Below are 23,569 nucleotides of genomic sequence, written 5' to 3'. Positions count from 1 at the left end.
CAGGAGTGAACATGTTCTGCTAGGGACTGTTATTGATTTCGGTTTGAAAAGAGTTCCGAGTCATAGCCACATGTACATGAATCTAACGGGTCACACACTTAATATGTTAGAATAAAATATTCGAATTAGATTTGTATATAGGTTTTATTGGATTATGATCCATGAAGTGTTATAGTACTAAAGGGTTTCCAACGTGGGAGCATATTAGCGAGCTCTATATAAGTAGAGGCGTGGGGTGGAGCGTGCAGAGGTTAAGACATTCAGAAACTCTAGCCGTAGTCTTTCACATAATCTCCCAAAACCTTAGCCGCATATGAGGTCCTAGCACATTGGCGCTCGGCGTTTCTACCCAGTATATGTGGATACCGTAGATACGCTGCTGCTATTGCGGCGCTAATCTTCTCAACGAGTTGATCGTGACGTGCTCGGATTTGGTCGGAGTGCACAACACAACCGCTCGGATCTAGTCGGATAGCATGACACGACCACTCAGAATTGGTCGAGGTCGCGACATACCTGATCAGGAGCTGGTCGAGGAACTAGTCGAGGAGCACGACCACCTACTCGGAGTTGGTCGAGGAGCACGACCACCTACTCGGAGTTGGTCGAGGAGCATGACCATCTGCGTGGAGCTGGTCGTGGTTCTGATCAAGAAGTTGTTCAAGGAGTTTGACGTGCATGACGTTGGATCGGTCTACTCCAACTCTTCTTCTGCTGTACTGCGTGTCGAGTGATAACGATCTATGATCTCTTACTGGCATGATTTCCTAGATGAATACAGTAATTTTTTTTTGTTTTAGGCTAGCGTAGCCTATCCGTTTACTAACATAACATGCAAAGGAGAAGAAATATATCTCTTATCAAACACCATATCATTCTTGCATAACTAAAACAATCAGCAAGTAGTAGCCGCCCTCAGCAATACTTTCAGTTTCAAGTCTTTCCTAATACCCCATAGCTAAGTATCAAACATACGTGATACACTATGAGATCAGAAAAACCCAAAAACCACTTGAACTATAGACCACATGACACGCAAGACGACAATCAAAGAACATTTGTTTAATTATCCCTTCTTGTTGATAGGAACAACATTTTGCACTCATTTGACAATTACATTTAGCCAAATTATCCTTTATCAGAACTACACCTTGACACAAATACCAAGAAAAATCTCAATTTTGAGTGGCACCTTCAATTCGTGCAAATACATATTTACATACGAATACCTCAGTTTTCAACTATCACTTGAATTCATGCAAGTTGCCACTGTCTTTTACTGATTTGTTTACTGAACCTACACATCGCTAGCTATCTATTCTAAGCACCACTGAAGATGGAGCTTGATGCAGCATCGTGGGTGGTTAGTGACAACACAACGGGCTTCTACATGGTACGGGCGTGACGTGGAAACGCATGCAGACAAGTATTGAAAACGTAGTGGAACCACACCACTTGCACGCTCGTCCGAATAATCCATCATCGTTGATGTTGCCATGGAAGTTTTCGCATTGTGATCGATCTCCTTTCACTGTTCGAGACTCTTGTTTACACCCTGAAAGTACACTCTAAAGCCAGATAAATAGTACGTAGAGTGAATGAAAAGAGAAAGCTGCTTTGTGCTTAGCAACGAACAGTAAAACCTGCGTACTGAAGCTGACATTGTTTATTGCTTAACGTGAGCGACATGAGCTCTTGCCTACAGCATCTTCCTGTAGCTAATTAGCAGTTAGCAGCAGGTGACTGGCTCATGCTGTTAAGACCCATCCATCAGTGAAGAAGCTCTTCAGCCACAAAGTATTAAGTGGACATGCTGCATCTCGGAAATGATTGTTACGAAGGTTTTGTCAAATATGGGTGGATGTTTACTACTCCATTCAACAATATAAGGTGTATTTTGTTGGAAAAAGATAATCAAAATTAACTTTAACCGTTAATTTCTCTTGTAATATGTTATCAATTGACATAATATCAACATCATATTAAAAATACTTTGAAATATAAATCTATTGAACCAAAGTTTGTATACTAAACATGTATATAATTTAACTAATTATCGATTAAAATTTATAAAGTTTAACTTTTTCAAAATAAAATAGCCTTATATTGTTGAACAGAGGGAGTAATAGTCTTTGTGTTTGAATTTCTTTCCATCATGTTTGTTTCAATAACTTTGAGCCATTTATTGGTACTTTGTTTACATCCTAAGGCTGAACTGTGTTAACGGATGGCTGAGCCTGAGTGCATATCTTATGCAGATGCCAGGATAAAGAAATGCCTTTATCTAAAAAAATAGAAAAGGTTGAAACAGAAATGCTGCTAGACAGGGCCGGTCTTGGAGGGGGGCAAGCATATATATGAGTCAACAAAGTACAATGAACAAAGTACCTTGGTTGTGTATGGGTTTTGGTCTTTGGCCGACCTAAAAGAAATTGATGAAACCAATTACAATGAAGAAAGTCTACAAACTAGTAAGCCTTTTGAAGTTAATTACTTTTTGGTTATGTTTGATATGGTAAACACTTTATTGAAAAATAGATTTGAAAAACTTTAAGCATTCAAAATTATATTTTGGTTTTTACTGAGCTCGACAATCTTAAAGTCATTCGATAATATTGAACTGAAAAATTGTACACTAAGTTTGCAAATACTTTCTCTCTAGATGGTTCATATGATGTTGAGTTAAATGATATAATGTTTGATTCAAGAGTTATACAATTGACTTTGCGAGATAAGCTAATGTCACCTATAAAGATTTTTTATATGTCAAAGAAGCATATTGTTATCAAAATATTTTTATTGCTTATCGAATCTTATTTATTGTGCTTGGGCCTGTGATGTCTATTGAAAGAAGCTTTCTAAAATTAAATTATTCAATAACTATTTAAGAACCACAATGTCTATGTCTCAAGAAAGATTAAAGGGTTTGATAACTTTATGCATTGCAAGGAAACTATTGGATGAGATCGATGTTGATATCATCATCAATGACTTTGCATCTAAAAATGTTAGAAGAAATAATTTAAGATGACTCTAGAAAGTGTTTGAAGTGAGCGTTCTTTTATTTTGATATGCTTTAAGTGTTTATCGGAAATAAATTTTTTAATGTTTCAATTCAATAGACTCTGTTTTTAGTTTTAATTCGAGCCACCAAAATTTCATGGGCCGAAGGGAGAAAGAATCCAAACCCGCCGTTAGGCCTTCTGAATTTTTTGAGCGGATTAGGCCTTCTGAAATTTTTTTGAGCTGATTAGGCCTTCCGATTTTTTTATTAGGCCTTCTGAAAGATGTACAGGTCCGTGAAGCTTCGATAAAAATGGAGCCCATTTTAGTTTGAAGAAGAAAATCGAGCCCATTTGATCCCCCGTCTCAAAGAAAAAGGCCCATGCAAGCAGCAACTCGTTATGGTACGCGACGACAGGGTTCGGCATGCAGCATGCTCCCCTGACCACCCAGCTCAGCCTCCACATTCCTCATCATCGTCGATCTGGTCGTTCAGCTGCAGGAACAGCCAGTTTCAGGCTTTCAGCGAGGTATTTCTTTCTGCTCCAGCTGTATGTAACTCCTCTTTCTCCCGGGTAGCTTCAGATGGTTATTCTATGGTACTTACACAGGAGCGCAGAAAATTGCGGGAAAAATATCATGGAGACAGGTAATACAACGCCTAACCATGACACAAAATTTCAGACTCTAAGACGACCTGTAAGAGGAGTAATGAAAAAGAGAAATTTCAGATGCCGAGCAGCGTAAATTTCAGGTGATTTTGCGGTGATTCAGACGCGCATAGATTCTGGGGAAATTCATGGAGAATGGAGATGATATAGCACCGCGTTGTCCTGCAAAATTTTAGAGCCTAACTAATAAGAGCTTGCTGGCGTTACCAGTTGGATGCATCCAGAGAGTGGAGTGGTGGTACAGTTTAGCACCGGCCGGACGATGGCGTCCTATCCTATGGCTGCGTCGCGGTCACCGACGCCGAGACTGAGTCTGCTTTGAGCAGGTAACATGCATGCACCCCGGGCACTACCATGCATCTCCGGCCGGCCGGCTGATTCGGCAGCGCACATGCATGCGCTCCCGCTATGGTACAGGAGCGCTGGGATCTCGACCCGCTCTTGCCTGCGCACCACACAATGAAACAAGCATACCCGGTCCCTCCGCAAATGCAAATCATGTACTGTACCTCTCATGCGGTGCTGCTGCGACAATGATACTCGCCCGACAAGATCGTATAACGCGGCCGCACGGCGCTCCATGACACTAACAAAATATTGCATCTTTTAATTTTTGTCATAAATATGTCCTGGAACTTCCAGCTCCAAAATTTTCTTTTTCTAAAAACTCATGACATCACAAACAAAATTATCAACTAGTTGTTATGTACCATCTCTCGAAATAACTAGGGCCCCATATCCAAAACTTACAACCTAGGTTAATCGTTACATATGTAAACTAATGCCGTTTGCTAGGTACACCTACGAAGATTATGAACATGTTCAAGGGGTTGCAAGCATTCCAATGCACTTTTGTCTAAAAATTATGGACGGGATGATCATTACTGGATTTTTTTTAGGGAAAGATTACTGGATTTTTAATGTATTATTGTGTAAATTAGAGAACCTATATTGCATTTTGTCGTAATGTGGCTTTGTTTGACATACAATGTGTTTGTTGGTTCAATCGAGGCTGCATGTTTTGAATTATAAGATTATTTTAGATGTTTCGAAATTGGTATATTTTTTGTGTTCGTAGACTGTAGGTGGTGTTAGTCTCTACTATAATCTGGTTAAGTTTGGATGGAAGGTATATGCATGGAATATAGAAACGAGATGAGAACTCTTCAATGTTTATGTTCGCTTGGCTTGGAGCGCTTTAGCCGTGGACATGCATGGTGGCTCATGCGTGTGTAGTCGTGCTTGAGCCAATAGTAAATGAGCTGAGATGGAGCAGGCTTACCCAACACTGAAGGATTGAGAGGAGAGCACTGGCCAAGTTACAAGTAATCACATCATATCTATTACGTACGTCTACTAACTGCACATGCCCCTGTGCTGGGTCAGCCCCCGGATGACGATGACCGGGAGCATATTAACTGATTGGCCGTGACGAGTCAGAAGCACTCACAATTGCTGGTACCTCGCACGTACAACAATATAATCCAAGTGCCCGGTGCATGCATGCTTGTGCAATTTGTGCGGCATCATAAGATTAAAAGGACACGTTGAAACACAGGCACTGGACTGGAGTCCGTGCATGCATCTGAGTCTGAGACCCAGATGGCCAGTGAGAGAGATCGATCAGCTGCAAAGTGAAGTTGACGGGGGCATCGGAGTCAGTGTCACGCACACATGCTGTTTCACTGTTTGCACGCACGAGTCTGCCCACTGCTAGTACAGTAGCAGTTTCTTCAGTGCATGCACCTGCAGGCTTGCTCGCGAGGGACTGGGACTGGCGTCTAAAGACTAGCTAACGCCTTTTTGATGCGACCCGAGTGCATGCATGCAATTATCGTAATCACACAGAGAAAAACATCATGATGGCGGTCGTGATCGAGTGTCGCGCGCGCTCATCCCTCGCAAGCATGCATACAACTACGTACGAGCAAGACACACGCATGAAACACGAGTCTTCATTTACTTAGATCCAACAATAGTGTGCATGCTGCAGCTGTACACGTCTTCATCACCGATAAACATCATAATTACACTACTAGCTTGTACTAGTGCTACTGTCCATGCTAAATTTGTGCCCTCACTGATACATGCATGCATGGTGGTGATAGCTACCTATAGGACTCTTGATATTTTCAAGTTTACTTGATAGCAGTACATATATAGTTGTATATATCATCCATCAAATCAAACATGTGCTAGTAATGGAGTACAGTATGGAGTATAATACTTGCATTGACCACATGTACCCGGCAAGTCGATCTCAAGTGTCATCTATGGTGATCGAGCAGGCTAAATGAAGATCGAGTACGGAGGAAAACTATGTGTAATTTCGTTGCTTCCTGGTAATGAAATTCGAGGAGGTCCTGTTCTGGAAAAATGAAGATGGAGTACGGAGGATGACAGGGGCGAACATCGATCGTTGGGATCGGCTCCATTATATTACATGACAGCACGAACTTTGCCTACGAATAGTGTTTTAGTAAAGGATTTACAAATTTCGTCGGTGTCGTATGACCGCGATAATATAAACAGGGCTGGCTCCGCCGCTGGTTATTCGATCTGACGGATGAATCGTGCATTCATGTGTGAGGAGCTGAGGCGGCTATTTCAACAACAAAAATGGCCCAAAGCACCAAGCATTTCAAATGGCTCCGGCCGGAAGTGGTGAGCTTTTACGGTTTCTGACTCTCCCTCTGTCTCTGTGTGTGTTCTTTTCTTTCTCGCGGTTGTTTGGCAGACTAGAACACCTCTAGCCCCACTTGCAGTGAGCACAAGAACACCAACGAAGAAAAAACAAAGCGCAGAGAGAGAGAGAGAGAGAGAGAGAGAGAGAGAGCATAACTTGGGGCCCATGTGCATGGGCATCTTCTTCTAACATGAAATAGACGACTTTTGTGGGGCCTGTTTTGACGATAATGGTGGGCAGAGAAATGGCTGAGATGCATCATCATGCATGGCCAAGTACGTCGGTACAAAAGGTAGGTCAGCCTCAGGCGCTTAGCTAGCGCAAGAGAAGAGTTATATTAGGTAGCCGGTGATTAACACAGCACACTTGATTAGCATTTGGTAATGACACTATTCTTCAGCACTACTAAGGTCCTGTTTGTTTCAACTTCGGATTCTGGCTTTCAGCTTTTATAATCCGAAGCTGAAACAAACAGTTAGCTTTTGGTTATAGCTTTTTAAAATCTGCTGGTTGGATTGTGAGAATCTGTGAAGCTGGTTTTCCTCAGCTTTTGATAGGCTGTGAAAGTCCATTTTACTAAACTGTCCATTAAATTTTTTTAGAATCTACAGTTTAAAAGCTTTTCACAATCCAGCTTTTTACAATCCAACTTTTATAAACTGTTTTTCAGAATCTCTAGCTGAAACAGGCCTAAATAAATCGCCTGTACCTAGCCACAGAAGATGCGAAACTCGATCTGTAGCCCCGGGGCCCAGTCCTGCCTGCCACGTCCGTACGTAATGCATGTGGACGGCAAGGCGCCAATGGCACCGCGACACCGTCCATCCCCTGCCTGCCACCCCACCAGTCATTACGCGCTCAGACGTGTTATTCAATCCTCTGCCGCGGAGGAACAGTGGCCGTGGCGCCGCCGAAGGAGATTGCCGGAGGAGGGGAAGCGAGTCAGCGTCGGGCTGGCAGAGGTTGAAGAAAGGCTCACAAGCACCAATATAATATAATGCACCCTTTGATTGCTGCAAGAACTCACTCTAAAAACCTATCAAGTTCTCATGCATTTACCTTCACCAACGCGGCAATGGCGAAACAAGAGGACAAAATCCCGAGGGAGTAACAGGCAACGAACAAGTGTTATGTCATGATCCTAGCGCGCGCGGGTTAAAGACCATCACCCACTTCACCACTCTAACAGGCAGCCCAACTAACACAAACACATGTACATGCACAGCAGATTTGATTGCAGGAATCATCACTCAGGCTAGCTGGATCGCGATGTCGACGGAGAGGAGCCGCCGGGGGCGGAGACGGACGAGAGGGCCTGCGCGATGTCGTTCATGGCGCGCACCTGCATCTCCAGCGCGGCAATGTAGTCGGACACCTCGGCGAGGAGCGCCGGGAACGCCAGCTTCCGGCACCCTGGCACCAGCCGGCCTAGCACTCTCGCTTTCCTCGCCAGCGCCGGCTGCGCGGACCTGGAGCTCGCGGCCGGGGGCGGAGGCGGGGGCGCGGCAGACGCGCGAGGGAGGCGCACGCGGCGGCGGGCGAGGATGGCGCGGCTCCACCGCGAGCTGCCGCGCGCCGGGGCGAGGCTGGTCCCGGTGCGCACGAGGCGCAGCGCGTCGTAGAGCTTGGACGAGTAGGTCTCGCGCGCGCGGCGCGTCCGCCACTTGGACGGAGGCTGAGACGACGGCCCCTGCTCGCCATCGGTGGCGGAGTCTCTCTTGCGCTTGCGGCCGCTCTCGTCCGCCGAGCTGGACGACGACGCCATCGTGGCGTGGGCGATGGGGTGCTCCCGCTCCCCTGTTTAGGTGGCGCGGCGCGGCGCAGGGACTGGATGCTTTCGGTGTAGACGTCGGAGAGTGTGGGAGGGTGGCAAATATATAAAGGAGAAGGTATTGCCTGATTAGTCTCGTAATTTCGGTGGATTCAATCAGAGTTGTAGTTCTTCACATCCTGTGTCTCAACTGAAAAATAAATATACTACTAATCCTTTAGATAGAGCCTAAATGACTGTAGACTAGCAAAGTGACCAGATACACTTGTTGGATCTACTAACACAGTGACAATGGGCACTTTTTAGGGTGAGGGCGTGAATGATCCAGCGCAACAATGGTCATCATTAGGCAGGCACTCGCTGCAACAGAGCTATGTGGAAATTGGAATTCGCTACAGAGCACAGACCATGTTGGTCGAGGGCGCTAGCTAGCTAGTAACATGCAGCCAGCCAGGCCGAGAAGCTCACATGGATTGTTGTAGCCATGCCAGGTTTCGCACCAGAAATCGCATTTGTTCCCGGTAATTCGTGTTCCCGGTATTTGGACCATCGGTGCTGCTATGGGATGACAGAAGTGGTTGGCAGTGCGGCTGTATAAACAGCGTATATGATTTTTTGGATGTTTACTGTTGATGTCAGATACTTTGCTTTGCGTGCGGTGCAAAGGATTCGCTGGTCGATTGGACAAGTCGACTAGCCTTGTTGGTCGTGCGCCTAACTGGTAGTACAGGACAGGTGGCAATGGAGTCCCACGGTTTCAGTTGGCACCCAGGGTTTGTGCTGACACGTGGTATTGTAGCACGTTCTACCTGTGTGACTCGCATGGTCCTTGATGAGGTTGGGTGGTGTACAACAGGTACATGACGAAGGGCCCAGAGCTGGGTGCATGTGTTCCAAGATTACCCCCAAGTGTTGTAACATGTATCAATGAATTATGCGTAGTACCTAACATAAAACTATTATAATATTTTACTTCACCACCAGCGTCCAGACAAAATATTCTCTCTTACTCTTAGCACAACCCTCCCACTGTAGCTCCTATGTCCTACAAAAATAGTGGAGAAACGACCAGATGATTGGATTCCGATTTTTCCTACTGATCCTCAGAGGCCAGCCTATGCAAGTTCCTCGGATCCTCTTGCTCGCGGTATAAGGGCGTCGTCATATACAAATTTCAATTGTTGCCACTAAACAAGAAGTTATTTACGCAGGTGACCATTCTAACCTGTTCGATGCATCATGATACAAGAACAGATGAAATAGGATCGGTGTTGTAACATGATGCTGACCACAAGGCATCGAGCTGTATATGAAAAATATTTTAAAATCTTCTCAGTACCACTCATGGAAAACCATTACAAAGCTAGCACCTTGAAGAGCAACAAGAAGGATCGTGAAGGTGTACCTCGATAAACCATCAGATGCATAAAGTACATCATGACTCAAGCTAGACTCCGTACACTCTGTTCTAGATCTGATGCAGCTGTCACCATCATTGACATGGAGAAAAATGGTTCTCAAACAATTGCATTAACAATGAACCGGAAAACCGCAGAACCTTACCAAAGAAACAAATTAGCATCATACTGACCTTCGCTCGACGAAAGTCTGGCCCTGCAAGCTTGTTCCGACATTTATACGAGGTCTGGGTGACCAAGCTTTGAAACTCATGCACTTTGTAGTTGCCGAACAAGAAGCAAGATGAAGAGGTACAACGCAGTCAGACGCCGTCGGAGAAGTACCAGTGATGTCTAGCTTCCGCAGAGCACACAAAGACTGTCCAATCCACTCGCTCCAGGATTCAGAGTCAATGAAGACTGTAGCAGATGGACGATGAGGCTTCACCGGAGTCCACCAAAGCCCAACCGGATCGAAGCCGAGTAGCCTCTCCGCGTCTTCATGGGTTGGAGCACGACCACCCATCCTCTACCTCCGGACTGTTTCTGGATTTTAAATTTCGAATTTGGTGTCCAGGATGAAGACGATTTGGGCAAGTTTTGTCGGATCAGAGCTATACTAAAGGCACGGGGATCGAGGCCACGATGACTCAGATGCACTTCCGGCTATCAAACCATATGTTATATGAGGTATTGTTCACTTGTACATGATAGGACATTATTTTTTAGCACCTAACCATGCTTTTGGAACCTATCTCGATGCAGCCCTGGACGATCAGGATAGGGGCATTTGCAAATATCTCCCTGCTTTTTTATTTTTCACAAGGATGTCACTCGAATGAAAGTTTTAATAATATTTTTACAATTTTTTAGTGATAAACTTGTATTAATACCAAAAATAATAGTTTCTTTGCAATTGTCTCATCAGAATAATGACAACCACCATAGCCAGAACTATATAATCCTTATTAAGGTTTGGCACCAACTTCCAAGTACCGCCCGATCTCCGTTTCCCCAACGAATCCTCCCGTCGCATCAGCATCATCTTTGAAATGCTGCTTATTTTTTTAAATCTTTTCTGTCGCGTTTGAGTTGAGAGTCTAATTTAACCAGCTGGTTTGCTTGGTTAGACCTACCAGGAGACTGACTGAAGGATAGGAGGCATCAGCGCCCGCCGACGCAGGAGCAACAGCATGTTGATCGATATCGCCATTGATTGTTGAAGAGCAGCGCTCACTAGTGTTCACCAGTTACTCAAGGGGACTCCTCAAACATGTGCACGGCAGTGCAGTGCAGTGCGCCATCTGAAAACGACATCACTCAATGTGAAATATTGAATTCAGGGGGTTTCTGCGAAGCTCATTCTTTTTTATTTCTTTTTTAATTTGAAAAAACGCATGAGTTGAGAATTGAGATGCTGAATAGGCAAGACAATGTGACATGACATGGCATGGCTATCTTTAGCTAAGAGAAAGCCTATTCTAACCAAGATAACGCTGCCCTGATCTCAATCATAGAGGCAGAGCGATAGGTAATGGCGATGCAGGAACTTTGTGGTGTACGTACGCATGAACGATTCATTCAAATGCAGGTAAAAGTCCTATAGATAGATGCAGGCAGGTTCAGGTCGTCGTTCAGGCAGGCAGGCGATGATGCACAGGAGCTGATGCGCCTTCTCTTGGTGGATGCCAGCGGTGCCACGCCAGGTGAACCCTGTACGGGCATTAACAAACGCTCCAGAGTTCTTCAGGCTTCTCACTATTCAGGTTTCAGTAGCAGCCTGCTTTGCTTAGCCTGCCGCCTGCTGGCTGCTGCTGCGATCCCCAGAATTTATAAACTGCTTTGAAATCTTCAGATTTTTACAGTCTCATGTCTCATCCAAACGAACAATCACACTGACCATTTCAACCGTGATTGATTAGCTTTGTCCATGCTATCCACATGCCAAGCGAGGGTGAGCAGCAGTAGTTGCAGTCAAGTTAATCTTACCGTGCGACTGAGATCGATCCCGGACGCTAACCATCGGCATCCACTGACGGTGGAGACAGCCTCACGACGCGCCTTGTCCCAGCTGCCGCCCTCACCTCACGCAGATATATGACAGAAGGCCTGAGCTAGCCTGACCTGAAACACTGGGCATTTTGCAAACAGGACAGGAGCTTTGTTATTGAGGCACATGGCCGATCCAGGCCTAATCCAGCCAGCGTAAACATGTGGATCCGGAACGATATCAGGATCTTGCAGTTGATTATGACATGTGACCCACAAAACATAACACAGCATTTGTATCCGTCGATCTGTCCACAAATGGAGGGAAAAGAACAGTAGTGGCTGTTGTAAAATAAGAGACCATGGTACCTAACCTTGGTCGCCTGGCTACCTTAACTGCATATGTCTGAAGAATTCAGCCTACAATATATTTATTCAGATTTTGATTGACATCTAACACCAGTCAATTATGAAATTAAGATGCAGAATGTCCCATGCATGTCCAGGGTTTACCTTTAAAAAACTAGTGACCAGATCTGAATGAGTGCAAACTGGATGCTAGTAATCAAACATTAATTGCTCAGTTACCTTCGAGGAGCAGGAAGAGCTCCTCTCACTCTGAAGGTGCATAAGGACAAGGCAGTCACTAACAGGCTAGCCAGCTTCCACTAAAACTCGATTGGACTTATGATATTTGTGATCATTTCTGTCATTTTCTCATAAAAAATGTACTAAAAGTCCAGCATAAATCATCCATAACCTTTTCATAACTAACCTACTTACCTTGGATTTGTACATGATATAGTGTTGTGGTTGATTTGATAAGCAAATAACTAATGGCAAACAAACATTAACCATGTCACGTCTGATTTTTCAAAAGAATAACCATGTGAATTCTACATGTATACTAAGATCAGTTTCATCATACATACGGTGACATAATAAATGATATCGAAAAGAGCAAGTGTAAGTACATAATGTACTTCGTAAGTATGAAAAAGCATGATATGAGACTTAAGTCAAGAAAAGATTAGACACTGTTTTACTGCACTTAAGCAATCTTAACTTATAACTCCAAGAATCAGGCATACTATTTACTAAGTATGAAGACACAACTAAAACAAGATAAACAGCTCATCGAGTTCCATCCGACTATCAAACTCACTAGATATTTCATATCCCGCTACCATAACTCACCAGGTAATCCCATTACGTAGCTACCCGACCATCCATACCAGAACCTTGATCTCAACTAATCAAGAAGAGGTCCAAGCCACTCTTGACCGTGAGCACGGCTGATCGATCAATTTTATATTCTGCAGAGTTTGCACACTTTATACACGAGTCGTGATTTCATCATCCGCATTACCATATGACAGTCTTCATGTTGTCGTGCCGGCCAAGCACTTACACACTTCCGAGGTATACGTCAGGAGATCACTACAATGCCTTTACAAAGCTCCCGCTGACATTCAAGCACCCACTGAGGTTTCACCGCTAACAGTGATTCCATCACTGCAGAAGCCCTTTCTTGTGTCACTCAACCGTCCAATGGTGCTCACAGAACTGAAGGGATGGCTAATTAATTGGCTAGACCGTACCCATATAGCCATCGTAGTTGCATTGTTTAACCGGGTTACATGCTTTAAGAACCAGTCCTTAGAACCCCACATAGGAACAAACATGTTCCCACCGTGCGGCATAACACATGCGCCTTCATGCACCATCCACATACCAACCATACTGTTAGAATCCCTATTCCATGTTGCTACGAAAAATTATCATACCCAATTCATATTGCACAAACATTAATCAAATTTAACATCTATCCCAACCAAGATAGTGACTAGCATATCTACCATTTATTTCCTATGACTCAATCAACGACGACAAGGATATTTAAACAATTGCTAGTAAACTCTAATCATGGGATTCCAATTTAGACAAGTATGTATGAATGATAAACAACTAGCATATAAATCCTAAAATATGTGCAAGATGTTCGAGGACACTTGCCTGACTGCTGCTCAGTTATCTTCGTAAACTCGGTTCTGGTTTATCTCGAAGTCTTGACCTTGTAGCTCATCGAATCTCTAGAAACGTTATACTCTGCTCACAAGATCTACCGACAAAAGAGAAAGCACAAAACAACTAAGACACAATACACCAAACAGAGGAAACACATCATAAAAACACTATGGTTGGATAGGATATGATTTTAGAAGAATTTGGGCACAAGAACCGCTCAAATCAGAGTTCCGATGGATGAGAACATGTTCTTAGAAGATTAAATTAGGGTTGAAGAAAAAAAGAGCCAGAATATTCCTTAAAAATATTCTCGACCAATTATTTATCGAAGGAAAACCCTAACTATGGTGATAGCATGATATTGGCAGGAAAAGAATGAAGGGCTCAGCGCATGCGACGATGATATGGTGATGGCATGTCGAAATTTTAGGGTCTTGCCGGATAGGACACAAAAAGGATATCCTATCAAAATGGTATGTGAGATCTTATTAAACCCTAACTCACAATTGGAACAAAGTGGAACAAGGCAATGGCTGGCGGTGGGCCCTCGGCGTCGCCGACGATAGAGGACATGGTGACGACGACAGTTGGTCCAGAACAGGTGGCCACATTGCCATGGACTTAGGAGGTGCTCTCCTTGGCTGCGACATGCGGAGGTGCACGCATGGCAGAGGGGATCGGGTTTCATCGGAGCCGACGATCAGGCGCGTGGCCACTGACATCGACGTTGGGCTTCGGTGGTGTTTCAGCGAAACAAGGAAAGCACGGCATATAACGCGAGAAGGAAAGCTCTGTGGTATGGTTGGTAAAGGCAAGGGTGTTTTGAGGTAGCGGCAAAACAACGACGAACACTGCTAGGTTTGGTGGTGATCGCGAACAGATGTAGCAACAAAGATAGTCGCGTTCCCAGAGACAGATTATGAATTCAATGAAAGTACTTGAACACAGAGCTTCATATATATCAGGATTCAATGAAAGTACTTGAACACAGAGCTTCATATATATCAGGAACACAATGCTAGGGTATAGGTTTGGATAGAACTTTACCTGAGAAGGAGATCGATTGGTTGGAACTTTGGTGAGATTGTGCAATGACATAGGAAGTTGGGATCATGTTCCTGGTGGCGTCTCTGTAGATCCTACCAAGATCTCCTGTGAACATGTTGGCTTGATGGAACACACCGTGACATAGTCGGTGTATCCATCCTACGTCTGGATCGATGGGGAACACGAACTAAACATGCGGTGCATGCGCATAGCTCATCCAGACAGGGGCAGCGGCAACGTCGACGTGGATTCTGATGGTGTCGGGACTCTAACAGCCGATCTCGTTGGTGAGGACATGGGGAACATCTAGAGGCATGTTCTGGTCAAAGGGCATGGCGATCCAACCTCCGATCGGCAGGGGAATGCTGATGCCATCCGCGACGACGCAGGTGTCCATGACGGCAACGACCATGGCAGCGTAGATCGGGCTTTGGTTGGGCTAGGGGTTCGGTTAAGGATCACAAATGGTGTCCATACAGGGGGAAGAGGAGGGGAAGGAACTGGTCTGAGTCCTCACCTTGCTGCGACGATCGGTGAAGAAGAATTCGCGGAGATTCTGGAATTCGGGCTCACGTTCCCATAGAGCCAATGAAGATATGATTGAGCCCTTCAGAGATCCTGATGTTCCCTCGACTTTCTGCATGGTGACATGGGTGGCTTGGACGGATCTTCGGAACACCGATGGATTCTTCGATGGCCAGACACAGAGCAGCGCGGACGTCGACGTAGATCCCGACGTCATCTGCCCTCTAACCAAACGGTTTTGGGACTTGGTGGGGGACGATCTGGGGCACATCTTGGTGAAAGATCAAGGTTTTTTTTTCTAGACGGATCATTGGGAACACGGATGGAAACCGGTGGCGACGTTGCTATTCAGAACGGCGAACAGCGCCTGGCAGGTCAGGGGCGACGGCTAGGGTTTGGTGGACGTGGGAAAGGGGTAGGGGAGGGTGTGTTGGTCCCTTTTTATTGGGCTAGGGACGTCTGGCCATAAGGTGGGGAGAGGAAACGGCCGGGGATGGAAGATGAAACGGTCGGGTGGAAGATGAAATAGAGAGCTTATGTTCGATGACGATACTCCACCGTTCATACTCCAAATTGGACGCTTCTAGACTCTATATTATAGTACTCGAAAAGATCTACAACTTTGGTATTCATTGAAATTTCTAGAAACGCCATCTTGATTTCCAAAAATACGTCACAAGATAAACTGTTTGAATTCAGCCTTATCTGCGTAGCACTGATCTCGGGGGCAATAACTTCTAGTTACGTTATCAATTCAAGCACTCGACGAGATTTACAACTTTGGTATTGTCAAGATTTGCATTTGAGACCGTCTTATATTCCGAAACTGAGTGAGAAGACGAGGCTGGCGACGATGAGTAACTGGCAGCCGGCTTCAATTGCCATTAGGGCCATTAGAGACATTTAGAGCAGCAGTTTTTGATCTTGAATTGAGGGGAATAAAGATTGGATTGATGTAGGGGATTGAATGAAGAAATGATAGGGGAGAGAGGGGAGGGCAAGTGCCATGGAGATGAGCAGTTGGGCGACCATGGCTGCCGGACGAATAGACGACATCGTTTGGAGGTGGATGGAAACGATCATGTACATGCATATGCAAGCGAGCTAATTTGGACCGGCTTTAGCATACATGTGGACCATACTGCTAGTAATATAACGTGATATAAGATTGATGGCATATTTCTGGTCTAGAGCCACATGCTAGAGAGAGAAATATTGAGGAAAGGCAGTGCGTATTAGGTTATATCAAAAAGGACGTAAGATAAGATCGTCCACGGAGAATTTTTAGATGATATGAAAAAAATAGAACAAGAATTTATCCAACTTTGAAATTCCTTAACCTATTCTAATATTTTATAAATACATTTTTCATCACACAAAATAAATTCTTTTTAAACTCTAAAATTTATTTGAAAAGCTTTCAAATTTTAGAAAAAATATTATTTTATTGTTTTAAATTACTCACAATCTAAAATCGGAATTTTGAGGTGTGACAAACCACCGGTTCTCTAGAACTATTCAAGCCTAGGTAGCTGGATAAGAATTTCAAGTGACATGTTAGCCCCGGTAATTGTAGAACTGATCAACCTTTTTTATTTTAATGAGCAGACCAAATGATCGGTCCAGTTCAGATTCTTGGTACATGCATGTGCAAGAATAATCTAGATTAGCTGTTGATATGACCCAATTTTTTAGTCCGGGAATGACATCTGGTGCAGCAAAGTCAAGAATGGATTGCAGAGCAGCTCTTACAGCAACTTGAGCAACCTTCAAATGGGAAAAGACAACATTTTAGTTTCAGTACACTGCTCGGACTAAATAGTGCATTGTTGAAGAAAATATGATGTTCGTGACATAGGCACCATAAACTACCCTTACATTGGGTAAATCTACATCTTCGCACACAATAAATGAATCTTTGCCACCAAGCTCAAGAGTTACAGGTATTAGAGTCTCTGATGCTCTTTGCATGATCTGTGATAAGCATAAAAGTGAAGACTTTAGAACAGAGGAAATGATATAGGGCAGGAACAACTTAAACAACAGATACAGAGGACTCCATTTTAATACCGGTCCCTAAAATCATAGAAAGGTATATGCTAATAGGTCCTGGCTACATGATTCCTATACAAAATAGATGCGCACTGACATTGCCCTGAAGACAAAATATTTAGCATACTTGTAGCCCTTACACCTGCCACTTTGTGGCGATTGGGTCAAAGTCTATCTGGGCACGGAACCCAAGAGAGTAACTGTTACGAGTTTGGTCCATGGTCTGGCTAGAGCACTAGCCCAGGATGGTGCCCCTGCCCCATAGGTGTGTCCATGGTCCATGGTAGGAATTTTCTTGTGTGCAAAGTTAGGATCTATTCAGATTAGATAAGTTAACTCCAAGAGTTAGGAAGGTCTAGATTGATCTATTAGGGAGCCTGGCTATAAATATAAGGCCCAGGACTCATTATTGATTAAGCAAAAGTAAAGAGAGGTTTAACCTCTAAGCCCTCCAGCTCCCAAGATCTCCTTGCTTAAAGAGAGGTTCAACCAAAGCCCTCCAGCTCCCAAGCTCTCCTTCTCCTCCCCTGCACCGAGCAGCAAGCCACCGGCTGCCCTAGCTGTGGCCAGCCCTTCCAGGGTGTTGTGCTCAAGTTCCCAAACCCAAAGCCCATAACAGTAACTATAAATAATCAATTGATTTAGCAAGCACAAAAGGTGTATTTAGAAAGAATTTATCATGCCATCTACTGGAATAAAGAATATTAGTTGAATGAGATTAAGAATAGACTACTTCAGATGTGAGTTATACCATCCTTCCAACACCAGGTGATCCCACAAATATTATTTTATCAACTGAAGATACAAGAGCTTGACCTGTCTCCGCAAAACTAAAAGCAAACAAAAAAAATAGAGGCCAGGTAAGTGATGTGTGCAATAAGCATGTAACCTAAGGAAATGTAAAGCTGCATTCATACCCAGTTATTATATGCACCAGATTATCGGGTGCACCAACAGCTGAAAGAGCTGCTTGTATGATACGAAAATAAAAGCAGCCTGACCAACTTGCATGTTCTGAAACCTACAAAAGACCATTTTACCAATCAGAATAATCTTGAATAATGTTTAGCGTGTATCAGAAATCAGATGAAAAGATATGTTTCATAGGTCACAATAAATCTTTACAAGCAGCATATATAACAGTCTACAAATATTTGACTCAGCAGAACACAAAAGAAAAAACTTAATGACAAAATCGTAGCACAGTGTTGCCATGCTAACATTCTATCAGCACTCAGCAGAAAAGAAAAGATGCATCAAAGAAAAGCCCAGAAGAGAATTGTTCAACATTTATTTGAGAATTATGGTGCTTTCTATGAGCCAACACATGTTTACTATGCAATTTACAATTCTCTACAAAAAATTACTAGGTTCACCTAAAAAGACAATAAAAGATACAGCATACAACTAATAGCCATCAGATTCTATGGTGATACATAGTACACGTGAGGTAGGGTACATTGGTACGATATGACAGCAGAAACGATAGGGGCAGATCGCCCTCTAATCGTTGGGCTTTTCCTGTTATAAAGAGGCTCTGATAGAAGCCCAGTTTGGTGGGCAAAGCCCTTTACTTTATTGAATTAATACTTGATTGACTCCTCAATAGGGCTTGATGGCTACCCTTTATCGAACCAGACTTAGAGACATGGTACTACCAAAGCGACTCTACTCTAATACTACTATCCAACTCTAATGTCTTTAGTACTTGCTAACTCTGTTACGAATAGATAACTAGGACTCTTTAACTAACACAGTAGCTAGGACTCTTTACTAACACTGACTCTTACTTAACCAGGCTTGCAGGCTCCCATACAATCTGAGTCTATGGCATGTCCACGACAATGATGTGTTAGAGAACAGATTAGTCAAGGTGGATTGGGGAATTTCAACCTTTTAGAGGAAATACTATAGGTTTCCTAGCTAGGGTCAAGCGCCACTTGTCAAGGCAGGGTAAAGATTATTAACAAATGAAAAATGTGCAAAAAAGGCTCGTTTTTGTGTTAGATCATGATGTTTACCTTTATAACTGCTGCATTACCAAAGAATACTGTGGCCAGCATTGGATTGAAAACACTACGGAGTGGGTAATTCCAAGATACAATCGCACCAATCACTCCAAGAGGGTAATATTCAACTTTTGCTCTCTTATGCAGCATTGATCTCCCTGCAGACCTGGACATCATAAAAAGCAAGTAGCCAAACATTTTATTAAGTCAGATACAGATAATAAGAAGAAATCAAATCACTGGTTCACCATAGTAAAAACATCTTTTAATGAATCCCCACTCTAGTCACGAAAGCATGACGTTTTGGACATGCTTCCGGTCAAACTTTTTAAAATTTTACTATCTATACTTTTAAAAAGATTTAGACTGGAAACATGAAAATTGTGTAGATTTGCCTTGAAAAGTAATTCCATAATATCAATATCATTATTTTATTGGATATAATAAATGTATTCCAATAGACAATAGTGTGCAAAGCTGTGTTTTGGAGACCATGTCTTTGTCTAAAACATCAAGTATTTGTGACCGGAGGTACTACTTCAGGTATTAAGAAAGGAACAAAAAGTTCCATTTTCTACGTAAGAATGAATAGAAGTTGCAGTGCACTAACTGTTCTCAGGTTGTTATGTGTTGGCCCATTAAGAATCCTAGACTTCATTTAGCTTTAAACTTCTTAATTCCAGTGTCCACATTCCACGCTTATCGACCTAATAAATAATGGTACAGCACCTGTCCCATTGCACACTTTACTGAGAATTAAAGTGTAATCCAACAAATATTGCACATTCTACACTTAGCTAAAGTGTTCCTATGTCTTAAATCTTAATAAAAGGTAATCATGATTTTATTACTTGAACATAAGCGGTGCAAACAAAAACAAATCTGACTAAAACAGTTAGTATTTAGTAACGATAATCCATACGGGCAGTTATTTATCTCCACAGGCAAGGCATATAAGGTCCTATGTTACTTTTCAATCAGGTTGGAATATCTTTGAGGATTCTAACCTGTATTCAGGTTTTAACCACTTTTCACCCTCATCCAAAAGCCATGTGATCTTCTCACATGTGGTCATTATCTCGCCTAATGAAGCATCAACCATAGTCTTTCCAGTGTCACGGGATGATACCCTGCACAAAATAAACAGAACTGAGCTCAGGTCATCCAGACGTCAGAACATGTGAGCAAGTGAAACAAAAAGTGGGGCCATTGAGCCCTTCATAAGATCTCAAGACCCTCCAAAAAGGCAAAACTAATTGGCATCTGGTATAAATATAAGGTACTTTTTTTAATTGTAACTGTGTCCTTACTCGCATATCAGATCCTGATGTTCAGTATATACTTCAGAAGGATATGAAGAAACTGACGCCTTGGCTTGACGCTGCTTTTTGCCCATACCTTTTGTGCTTTTCTGGCTTGTGCAACATGCTCCTTGACCTAATTAGTCGAACAATTGGCCACAACCAAACCCAGATGTAAAGCCACGTTAATGAAGTTCAAAATACTGCAAAACAATACACTATAGGCTTTACATGTTCCTCAACTATTTGCTGGTGAAAAATACTTCAGAAAACATCAAAATCGGTAAGGGGCACACCAAATTCTCTAGTTAACAGTGCAAAAGGGGATGACTGACTAAACCTATAGGGATCAATGTTGTACTTAAGAGACCCAAACTGTAGCAAACTAACAAGATACATCATCAGGAGTCAACGCAGGGAAGTAACCCAAGTATTTCATGGTTGCTGGCTCATAGCATCGGACCTTGTCAGTCTGAGCTGTTTTCCCCTTTCTCGGTGTGCAGCAGTGCATAAAATTAGAATGCACGACAACAGGAAATTTCAAACTTTTCGTTCGTTAGCACCCACTCAGATGTAAGCAAATCAGCATTAGTAAAAAAACACACTGCATAGTGCTATTCTGAAAGTTATATCAGCGCAACTAAGGGCATGCTTGGATCCTCAGCTTGCCTCACCTCGCCTCACTCGGCATGCCTTGCCAGGTAAGGAGAGGCGAAGCAAGGAAAAACAAGCCGTTTGGTCCCTTACCCTGCCATCTCCTTTCTTTCCCCTTCCTCTTCTCAGCCGAGCAGAGCGATACGCACACAACTACCAAGGTCCAAGGATATTTTTGGCAGTACTTGCGTTCGATTTTGCTTCGTGTGAGCTCAACTTGAGCAGCTGTGTGTTTGATTCATCCCGTGTGAGATCTATTTCAGTAGAGAGGGTTCGATTTTGCCAAAAAAAAAATGAGCTGAATTTTCAGAAGAATAAGAACATTGACACATCAAAACCACATGAAATCTGCTGATCTGAGGGGAAATCCAAGTATCCAACATGTTAGAGTTGGATTCATGCTGAATCCTCTCCATTTTGGCATTTTGCTAAAGTCTTGGCTCATTAGCTGAAGGGAACGGGGAGATCCAGGGAGAGCATCGATTTCTACCGCCAGGCCGGGCACCGATTTCTGCCGTTGGGTGTCGATTTCCACCGCCGGGTGTTGGTCTCAGCCGCCAACCTTTGATTTCCGCCGACGCCTGCTTCCAAAGTCTGCTGGGCTTCGCTTTCCGCGTGCGATACCGAGGTTGTCTTCTCCCCAAGGGAGTGAGCAACGAGAGCCAGCGCCACGCGACCTTGCTGGCGCAGGCTAGATTGCCTGGCAAAGCAAGGATTTTTGGAGGTACCAAACAGCTAGCCTTGCGGAGCGAGAGGCGAGGCGAGGGGGAGCAAGGGATCCAAGCACCCCCTAAGACTCAAGCTTACAAAAGCACCATCCTTTTACTGCATGGAACTACTTTGAGCCTGACATCCAAACCATATTACCGATGGATTATGGAACTGCATCGGATCATTGCTTTGACTCAAGAGCGACCACAAGTCGTAATACAAGTGTAGGGCCGTCGATTGGACTTGCACAGATGAAGCTGTCCTGCTTGGTCTTGGGCAAAGACGTTCAAATGATTTGAACGTGTCTACTAGGTCGGCTCGAGGCATGACACTGTAGGTACGGTCTAGGCACGGCACGGTCCAATTACCGACGGGCCGGGCCGGCACGGCACGAGGCCACAGGCCGTGCCTGGGCCGAGCGCGCGGCACGACGGGCCAGCAAGGCACGGCCCGGCCGAGTTATTTTTTATTTTTTTTTTATATTTTTAATTTTGTAGCTATTTTTATCTTTTTTATATATATTTTATTATATTTTATATTTTTATCTATTTTCTATATATTATATATATTTATTTATTTATTATATATATATATTTTATCTATTTCGGCCCGTCGGGCTGACGGGCTAAAATCGTGCCCGGGCCGACCCGGCACGGTACGATCACCGACGGGCCATGCCGTGGGCCGAGGGGAGGCACGCGGGCCGGCACGGCACGGCCCGCTACAGTATATGGGCCGTTCGGGCCGTGCCATAGCCGGGTCGTGCTAAGCCGGGCCCGTGCCGGGCCGGCCCGAATGGCCCATTTAGCCATGTCAGGTCTTGGGTCCTCCAACACTGCATCCAAACTCAACACACAATAAAATAAACCCTCATAAAACCTTAAAATCGGAGATAAGAAGAGAATCAAAATGTCAGAAAATGAGAGCTACCATCGGAGACATACAAGTATTATTTATAACAATAAATAGGAGAGAGTGACAGTAAAGGTTGCTTGAGGAGGAGAGGGATGAAGTGTGACGAGAAGGGAAAGGTGCCGTTGGCCTCGACCGCGATGACCAAGAGAGGCTCGCTGTCGGTGTGGGCTCATGATGCGAGGGGGGGGGGGCTCAGGTGAGCGGCCCCAATAGGGGGCCCTCCCTTCCCCCCGCCATCGCCGCCAGATCACTATCCCTTACTCTGTATGTATATGCGGTCGATCTGTGCCCGATCTGCTGCCCTTATGATGAGGACGGCGAGATCCTAGTTGGGATGGCGGGAGGCATGGAGATGGCAAGGATGACCACTGCTAGGCACCCTGTGCTGGTGCCCGAGGCTCGAATGGCCGCAGGATCGACAGGCCAAGGACCTCTTTTGCCCCATCGTTCGACATCGTCGTTCAAAGTGACGAGCGCGTCTCTGCAGCGTCCCTACTCTACTTGCCCGATCCAAGAAGATATTCTTTGGCGGTTGAGGGAGGGGTCTCTGGAGACTCCGGTGAAACCACGGTGGCTGACAGAGGAGGAGCGTGTGCATCTTGCTAAGGTAATTAAACATCATCTTTTTCATTCGCCGTCGCCCTCTAGGGAAAACATTGATTTGGGTTGTGTGCCGTGTGATTTAGATTTGGCGGAGGCGGAGGGGCAAGGGAGGCTCAGCCATTAACTATGGCCAGCGATCTCGCCGGCGGTCTCCGTGGCACCACTGCCATTAACTATGGTCGTCATCATTAACTAGATCCATATCCT

The 23,569-nt window shown here is 44.2% G+C and overlaps 1 protein-coding gene and 1 pseudogene across 1 annotated transcript; both read right to left on the bottom strand.

The window, feature by feature from the left end:
• Positions 1 to 7,132: 7,132 nt before the first annotated feature.
• LOC133893271 (transcription factor bHLH148-like) lies at positions 7,133 to 8,289 on the bottom strand. Its single transcript, XM_062334259.1, has one exon. The coding sequence runs from the start codon at positions 8,123 to 8,125 to the stop codon at positions 7,616 to 7,618; it is 510 nt and encodes a 169-aa protein (XP_062190243.1). The 5' UTR covers positions 8,126 to 8,289; the 3' UTR covers positions 7,133 to 7,615.
• An 8,385-nt stretch (positions 8,290 to 16,674) lies between these two features.
• On the bottom strand, positions 16,675 to 21,029 carry LOC133892938 (aldehyde dehydrogenase 22A1-like; annotated as a pseudogene).
• Between the last annotated feature and the right edge of the window lie 2,540 nt (positions 21,030 to 23,569).

The sequence above is a fragment of the Phragmites australis genome, chromosome 15 (assembly GCF_958298935.1).
Source record: "Phragmites australis chromosome 15, lpPhrAust1.1, whole genome shotgun sequence".
NCBI lineage: Eukaryota > Viridiplantae > Streptophyta > Magnoliopsida > Poales > Poaceae > Phragmites > Phragmites australis.
This window is presented reverse-complemented; position numbering and strand designations above follow the sequence as displayed.

Coding starts and splice junctions, on each gene's coding strand:
- LOC133893271 (XM_062334259.1), bottom strand. CDS start 8,125: ATGGCGTCGTCGTCCAGCTCGGCGGACGAGAGCGGCCGCAAGCGCAAG.